The 9,328-nt window shown below is 36.5% G+C and overlaps 1 protein-coding gene across 1 annotated transcript; it reads left to right on the plus strand.

Moving 5' to 3' along the window:
- Window positions 1–1,789: 1,789 nt before the first annotated feature.
- On the plus strand, window positions 1,790–6,608 carry LOC121589543 (N-lysine methyltransferase KMT5A-A). Its single transcript, XM_041908540.1, is given in 6 exon segments — window positions 1,790–2,300; window positions 3,028–3,470; window positions 3,473–4,032; window positions 4,104–4,419; window positions 6,098–6,288; window positions 6,358–6,608. Coding segments are annotated over 6 exon segments (1,731 nt in total). The 5' UTR covers window positions 1,790–2,290; the 3' UTR covers window positions 6,569–6,608.
- Window positions 6,609–9,328: the final 2,720 nt, after the last annotated feature.

The following is a 9,328-nucleotide window of genomic DNA, read 5'->3' on the forward strand; positions in this document are numbered from 1 at the left end:
TCATTTCGTTTTCATTTTTCTACAGCAAGGCTGTCAAATTGTTCGGGATAAGCCCACCTGTATAATAAACCCACCTTGTTTGTAACCGTAGAGTTTGCAACCAGATTTACACACGTAAGGCGGCGCTCTAGCAGCAATCGAACACGACATCCGACACGAACAAACCCATATAATCATACGGAGGTGCACTGTCAGACACAAACAAACAACAAGACAAACATCGAGTCGAACATGTCAGTTGATTCTGTCTTTAATGTTCGATACCCACCTGTGCTTTGAATACCTTGGCTGTCAAACGCTTCTCAGCTACAGTAGATAGAATTCAATTCGGGACAATTTCAAGTTTGTTTTCGTATTTTGTCTCGTTTTCTTCTTAAAATTCGCATGCAAAATATTTTAAATATCTATCAATAATATTTGCAATGCTTCACAATCAATTTTAACATCAAATATACAGGTTTGAAACGTATTGAACTATTGCGTGTACATAATGCATGTGTATGCACTGTATGTGTTTCGCATGGACGTTTGTTTACATTTTTCAATATTAAATTTGAATGATTTTTATGTTATTATTGATGTGAATAACTAGTAAATTATTTGTTGAATCTTCCCCCTGCAGATGGATATTCATTTTAACTTTGAAAATGCTTCATTTTCGAGATAAAAAGATAGGCGTATTGCAGTGCATCATGACAGGTCTGTAAGACGTCGAACAGCTGACAGAGCACCTATCGAACAGAGTCGTGTTTGTTTGTTTCGTTCGATTGGTCCCAGAGCGCCGCCTAACCCGGCACTCTAGCACCAATCGAACACGACATCGAACTTGAAAAATGTATGGGATTTGACATGTTTGTCTTGTTTGTTTGTTTGTGTCTGACAGTGCACCTCCATATGATTATATGGGTTTGTTCGAGTCGGATGTCGTGTTCGATTGGTTCCAGAGCGCAGCCTTACCCGGTGCTCTAGCACCAATCGAACACGACATCTAACATGAAAAATGTATGGGATTTGACGTGTTTGTATTGTTTGTTAGTTTGTGTTTGACAGTGCACCTCTATATGATTATATGGGTTTGTTCGAGTCGGATCAAAGTGGATTTAAAAATATCAGGTGGTTGAATCTAGTGCATTTTGACAATTCGTCACTTGACGTAAGGTCCCCAGGATTCAAACATTGTTTAAATTTTTTAAAATGGTTCATTTAATTTATCTACCACATTTTTTCGATAAAATTTTCTTTAAATATATATCTAGGGCTTTGCGAGTTCGTATTTAACATTTAAAAATAGATTAAAGTGTGTTCTTTGTATTTATTCCGTAAATTTATTTACGGCATTTATTCCGTAAATGCTTTGTGTGCGGAAACCATTGGTTAATGGTTTTAAAATGACGTTAAGTCCCTCAAATATGGTGACCCCCCAAAGGCCCTTATCCACCACCTGATATTTTTAATCCACCTTGGAGTCGGATGTCGTGTTCGATTGGTGCCAGAGCGCAGCCTTACCCGGCGCTCTAGCACCAATCGAACACGACATCGAACATGAAAAATGTATGGGATTTGACATATTTGTCTTGTTTGTTTGTTTGTGTCTGACAGTGCACCTCCATATGATTATATGGGTTTGTTCGAGTCGGATGTCGTGTTCGATTGGTGCCAGAGCGCAGCCTTACATTTTTCATGTTCAATGTATTGTTCGATTGGTGCTAGAGCGCCGGGTAATCTAGAAAAGCGTTCTATGTATACCTGATGATCTTAATGTATCGTAAATCATGCAGCTGTTTTTTTTTTGTGCACCTTGGTACAGTATATTGAATAGCTTGACAGACTCGCTTTACGAATTCTTGATTGGATTGAGATTTGCGAATAGTTGTTCTTGGAGCATATTTTATGTGTAAAATAGTAACTGTATTTTGATTTCGTTAGGCGAGTGATACTTGATTTGGAGGATTATTTCCTTTAAATTCCTTTACGTGCATCCTACGTGACAGGAAGGCATCTCGAAGAACGGTGATGATTGGCTGAGAAAAGATTAGGAAGAAGAAAGGATGCCACTTCAATTAGCAACGCGTATCTTAATCAAAGTGTGGAACTGAGACATGGTAGTTCAATGAAAAGAACTGTTTTTATCCTGTTGACTGAATCGTTGCTAAGTGACAATAATTTTTATTTTTGTGTAAAACTTTACACGATTTTGACTGCCATAAATTTAGATTGTAAAGTTGTCTTAATTTTAGCGTGTCAAATCGAACAAAGGACAAAGGCTTTTCCTAGACGGGTCTAAAGAAAAATGCTGAAAGGTAATACAAATTCATCAAATACCACTAAGTACAGGCGGTCCCCGAGATACACGGTACCTCTTATACGTGGATTCGGAGATACGCAGTTTTCCAAATTAAATAGTTTTTTGAGCAAATTGTACTGATTTGCCACATCGATTGTGAAATACCGAATAATATCCGTATTGATCGAATGTGAAATACCATTTCAAAAGGTTTAAAACTGTTCAATTCAGTAGAAACATATCAAATAATTAATTTGGTGGCTAAAACCACCCCCTACTTGCAACATTGCACGAAAATCAGTGATATTTTATCTGGAAATCACGAGATTCGACTTACGCGGAAATTCGAGATACGCGGTATTTTGCGGCCGTTTTCGGTCCCCATTAACCGTGTATCTCGAGGACCGCCTGTAGGTTACGCACCGCATTCAGTACCGTTTTTATGTTGTTCTTTCCTAACTCATCTTAAAAGTAATGTAATTCGCGAATGCACTTATAATTACACATTAAGTAAGGTTGCATTGGTACCACTGTTTGAATTCCGCCATTCGATTGCAAATATTAAGTGCCGTTTCCAATTTTATTTGTTCTTAAAATAATGGTCATTTTCCATGAGGATATTAATGCACAATTTTTTAAAATTATTACATCGTATATGTAACTCACAAATAGTACCATAATAACATGTTCTCTAACATTGATTCTACAATTGTCTTATACGTTATCCCGTTTCATTATTGCAGGTCGACGGACGCGCAATGGAGAAAAAAAAAATGCTAATCCTGTTCATGATGACACAGCCAGCCCAAAGCGCAAGGATATTAAATACACACATGAAGATAGTAACAATCCTGTCGCAAATATTGAACAGCGAAATAATACCTCCGTTTGTGACGAGCCTATGAAGCTTCGTGGCGGCCGTATGAAGATGGCGGACATATCTAAATATTTGGAAAAAAAAGATGATTCTAACATTATCGAAAAATCTTTAACACTGGTACAATCAAATGGCAACTTAGATATAAGAGATAAAAACGTTTGTAAAATTGTTGAGTCTCATCTTTTGGAAGCAAGCATCAGTTCTTCAGATGCCACAATAACAACAACAAATTTTGTAGAATCTAAAAAATCGAAAAATAGCAATATTTTTCTCCAGGACCCAGTGCTGCACTTAAACATCACCAAGTATCAAACCCTTCATCTCGAACTTTAAGTATGGTGCAAAACTCTATTTTAACACAACAAGATATGAAAACTGGTCTCTACACAACACCATCGCAACCAAAGATAAATTCATTCTGGAAAGAAGTTACTATGACCAGGAAAATCAAAGACACAAATGATGAGAAAGAACGATCATCAATGAGCAATAATGAACAACATATATTAGATCTGTCTAAACCAACACAAGTAACCCAAATTGATTCTACTACCACTGCGGAAAATGTATTGACCGATGACGATAATTCTTGCGATAGCGGTGATAGCGGCGTTGTTATTCTGTCAGGAACAAACGGAACCATTGCTATGTCCCTCACAAATAATCAAACAAATGTGTCAGCCTGTGCTGAGCAGATAGGTGAGGCTGAGAATCGAAAGAAACCGGCCACCCCACATCGTATTCTTTGTCCTTCACCTTCAAAAAATGCTATCATATACCTTCAAAGCCCGCCTGGACTTCTCAATAATTCTTCGTCAGGAAAAAGCCGTAATAAACGACAGGCTGGCAGCAATAAAACACGTAAAAGGTATTTGGAAGTGTGTTGTAAACTTCTGATGTGTTCTGATAAATAATCCTGAATCTTTTTTTCATCTAAAGACTTATTAGTAAGGATGCAGAAAATTTTGTTGCAGGAGCTACAGAAGAAATTAAAGAAATGAAACCTGAACCACTAGATGATGCTGCGAATGCTGCTCGTGATTCAGCTGTTCCGATCGAGCTGAATAAAAATATTGTTCATCAAAATCGGAAAATAGTTGTTGGATCAGCAAATTTTAAACCTGGATGTAACAAAAAAATTACAGAATATTATCCAATCAGGCGAAGTGTACGTAAAACAAAGAAAGAAGTACAAGTTGAACGAGATCGTGATATTGAACGAGCCATTAAGGAAGGGCGTGAAGATGGACTCAAGGTAAAGTTATAGTTGTTTATGTAATATTTATTTCTTTCTTTACAGCGTTTTTCAGTGGTTCTCATATTTTTTTTCACTTTTTTTGCACTTTCGTGGAATCCGATAGGAATTTCCAAAGTGCCTGTTCAAAAAGGATACCGTAGAGTGTGGTTAAAGAAAGTGTCACAAAATTATGGGAACTCCTGAAAACCCCTGTAATCATCTAACTTCAATGGACAATAATGTCAGCTGGACATTAGGTAACTTTCCACGGAACTATTTTTTATGGCGGATCTGACCCTTACATCGTCTACAAAAGATTCCCGAACGTGTTTGCGTTTTCATGACACGATTTTTCTATCGAATCGAAAATGACATTCTCATAAACGTATGCACATTATCATTAACATTTTTTTACCGTATGGAAGTCACTAAAAACCTTCAAACGAATGTTTTCCATGCACAGCGAACCCAAAAATAAGTTTAAGTAATAAAATATTACAGTATTATAGTTGTCCTTGTAGTAGTACAGTTGTCTTTGCAGCTGTCAAAAGATTACAAGCAAAGATTCGTGCCTTACAGCTCATAGCGGAAAAAATGCACCATAAACATTCGCCGAACTCAGCTCGATTTTCCGTTACCATGGGAGACGGTGGTTTTAACAGGTGTTTTAAAACAGAAATTGTTTTCAAGCTTATAAAAACGAATATAAGTATGCAAAATCTGATCTACGTCTGATAAAACATAGGAGAATAAATCCTTTCTCATTAAATAAGAAGAAAAAGTTATCCATTGCTGGATGATTACTAAAAATATTTGCTTGTAATCTTTTGACAGGCCGAAAGATAAATCGTGTTTAATCGTGTCTACACATTAGTTTGCAATTCCCTTCAAGGCCTAAGTGTCCTAACGGACGAATATAGCACATTTCTTTAAAACAAGAATCCGTATTTTACGAAATATTTTGTATCATACGATATTTGTATCCTACAAAGATTCGTGGTGTGCGATCGCAAAAAGATTGGCGAATAAAGATTGTTGAACGGCTGATTGATCTAAATCCTTTGATTTCGATGTCAATATTTTTCATGGCTTACTAATGCATGCATCAATCTTCCTATTTCATAAGGTACGTTTTTACAAGCCTCTTCTTTGTTCGCGAATATTTTCCCTTCCACTAGAAATAAGTGCAAAAAAGATGCGCCTATATTTTTGCGTCTACACACCACGAATCTTTATTGGATACAATTATAGTAATCCAAACAATTTTATTGCAATGGTCAATTATCGTAATTTTAATTGCTCAAATTGATTCGCAAAACGCTGCTAGACTTCTCCTACCCCAGTGAAAAAGCTTGTTTGATATACATTTTGTAGCATAATATGCCTCGTGAAAACGCGGCTAATGGCAAACGTTATATTTATTTATTCATTTATTTATTTTTTTATAAACGTTATTACTGAAAATCCCTGTGAAACTCGTATATCAAATTTAACGCTGACCCTAACATTAAATTGTAAGCTATCGAATGTTTGATTATAGTGTTCGTTCTAGTGCAATTTAGTGTAGGAAGCAGTGCGTTGGTACCATTATACTCGCTAATAATAAGACACTTAAAATGATAAATCCCATATAAAGTAATATACTATTTATGCGTATGTAAACACCTAACACAGTCACGTTTATATATTCATGTAGATCGAATATTTTGAAGGAAAGGGTCGAGGCATCGTTACAACGAGGAGCTTTGCGAAAGGAGAATTTGTAGTAGAATATATTGGCGACCTTATAAGTGTTGCCGAAGCAAAACAACGAGAACAAGTTTATGCGAAGGATGATAGTACAGGATGCTACATGTACTATTTCAGGCACAAGAACGTACAGCACTGGTGAGAAGCTGATGAGTATTTTGATATTCATTGTTTTATTTTCACTAAAAATACTTATTCTCGTTGCAGTATTGATGCGACAGCAGAAAGTGGAAAGCTCGGACGGTTAGTAAACCATTCTCGGAATGGAAATTTGGTTACCAAAACCGTGCCCATCAATAATCGGCCGCATCTTGTTTTAATTGCCAAAGAAGATATTGAAAAGGATGTAGAAGTGACATACGATTATGGTGACCGTTCAAAAGAAGCATTACTTCATTATCCATGGTTAGCATTATAATTTAAATAAGATAGTAAAATGTAAATTATTCTTCCTCTTTTGTTCGTCTATATAAAACTGTTCGTGCTGTGGGTTTCCATAGTGCTAAGAAATATTAGAAATGTCAACCTCGGTATTACACAGATAGGAGGAAGATATGATTATCATTGGTAATCTGCCATCTTGGTTTTAAATATAAGTCTTAATCAATATTTCAACAAAAATATAACAAAAAAAATCTATCACAAATTTCTGATTTGTTTTTGAAAATTGTTTTAAGTTTTGGTATCAACGGATAAACGAACGGCCGAATAAAAAGTATCTGGTTAATCGGCGCTCCACTGAACATATATATATATATATATATATATATATATATAATATATATATATATATATATATATTATATATATATATAATATATATGTATATCTATGGTTTAGATAACTCTGCAAGCTTTGAGGCCAGTCTTTCATTCACCCCTCTCAATGTCCTGAATGTTGAATTTGTTTCTGTAAGCACTGCATCTGTTTTACGTGCGTTAGGTAACCTTAAACCATCCTCAGTGCGGGTCCCGATGGTATTCTTGCTGCTTTACTCGTTCATTGTCGTGAAGCACTAGCCCTTCCTGTTTCTTTCCTTTTTAATCTTTCTTTGTCCACGGCTACTTTTCCGAATATTTGGAAACAAGCATGGATTAGGCCAGTTTTTAAAAGGGTGATCGTGGTTGCGTCTCTAATTATCGTGGCATATCTATTTTATCGGCGTTCAGCAAGTTTTTGAATCTGTTATTCGTTTACCTCTAATGGGAAATGGTGAAATCGTGGATTATTCCAAATCAACATGGCTTTATGGCTGCCGCTCCACCACTACTAATCTTATGGAATTTGTTTCCTCAGCACTCTTAAATCTGGACTCTGGCATGCAGGTTGATGCTGTGTATACCGAGTTCAAAGCTGCGTTCGATAAAATCCCCCATTCTCTGCTCATTGCTAAATTCAAGAAACTTAGCTTCTCTCCTTTCTTTCTTGAATGGCTACAATCATTTCTATCGAATCGTTTTTGCTGTGTTAAATTGAATGACGGTTTTTCTTATGATTTCATTGTTCGTCGGGTGTACCCCAGGGTAGTGTCTTGAGTCCTTTACTTTTTATTTTATTTGTCAATGATGTGTGCTCTGTTCTTCCATCCGATTCCTTCCTTATGTTTGCAGATGATTTAAAAATATTTTGTCCTATCACTGACTCTAATTCATGTGTCTCTCTTCAATGTCTGTTAGACTCCTTCTCCTTTTGGTGTTCTGCTAACTTTCTCTCCCTGTGTATCGATAAATGTGCTTGTATATCTTTCTCTCGGAGCTTAAATGTGTTGTCTTATAATTATTCACTAAACTCTGTTGTATTAAATCGTGTTAATGTCATTCCCCAAGTGCCACAAATCCACTAAACGACCACTAAACGGCTTCTAAACGACTCAAGTTCTCTACCTAAACGGAATATAGAAAGACTTCGTTTAGCAGACGCCAAACGACTCATGCATTCTAAAAATAGCAAAAAAGCTGGTGGCGCTATCTGTTGGTGGGATACCCCAACCAGTTGAGCTTCATCGCTTGGAGGAGAGCTTTCTCCATTTCCTCTGTACTGTTGTATGGTTTCGCATTGAAGTTATACATCGCTAGAACTAGAACGGCGATACGATTGTTTAAATACTAAACTCCACGGAACCACCAGCACTGAAGCAAGTGAGATTTGAGCAATGGTCATTGGTGTTGATACCCACGTATCTAACCACACGACCATTTATATAGATTTTTGCTCAGAAAGTTAGAAGGCTATATAGGTCATAATAAAATGCAACTTGTCGAAACACATTGCAAGAAAAGGATAGCAATATAAGATGAGTTGTAATACGCCATCTATTGATCAAACCAATGAAGCTGTGGAGCTTTCATTTTTTTTCTATGGATATTCAATTTTCCAGTCGTTTAAGCTTAATCTGTGGCGCTTGGGTCGTGATCTTGGGGTTCACCTTGATGCAAAGCTGTCATTCAATCATCATATTGAGCGTACCATTACAGGGTTTTCCATTCCAATTAACAACTGTCCACAGTCAACTAGCAATCCTCGATTTGAAAAACACGATTGTCTACCACTTACAAACAAGTCAAGCCGTTTTTGGTACACTGTCCATTTCAATTTCACAATTGTCGTCTTCGAAAACACACGTCAGATGCGGCACGGGTTGTTTTGGTTTTGGCTGGAACGTGTATCACTTGTGTATAAGAATTGAACCATGCTGTAAACAGGTCTTGATGAATATGAGAATATGAAAAAGTTGAGCAATATGGACATGCTAAGCAGTTTTATCATTTGGTTTTAGTTATTATTGGAGCGTTACAGTTTTTAAGTTATTTTGGGACGTTGTAATTTTTTTTTCATTTGCTACCAGTAAAAGCACTGATTAATGTACAAATTTTTGCATTGTATTAAAAATTAAAATATAGATAAAACTGCCTAACATGTCCATGTTGCTCAGCTTTCCCAACTTCAAGTGATACACGTTCCAGCCAAAACCAAAACAACCCGTGCCGCATCTGACGTGTGTTTTGAAGACGACAATTGTGAAATTGAAATGGACAGTGTTCCAAAAACGGCTTGACTTGTTTGTAAGTGGTGACAATCGTGTTTTTCAAATCGAGGATTGCTAGTTGACTGTGGACAGTTGTTAATTGGAATGGAAAACCCTGTAACCATGCCAATAGTGTACTCCCGACAGACAAAG

Source organism: Anopheles merus, chromosome 2R, assembly GCF_017562075.2.
Source record: "Anopheles merus strain MAF chromosome 2R, AmerM5.1, whole genome shotgun sequence".
Taxonomy (NCBI): domain Eukaryota; kingdom Metazoa; phylum Arthropoda; class Insecta; order Diptera; family Culicidae; genus Anopheles; species Anopheles merus.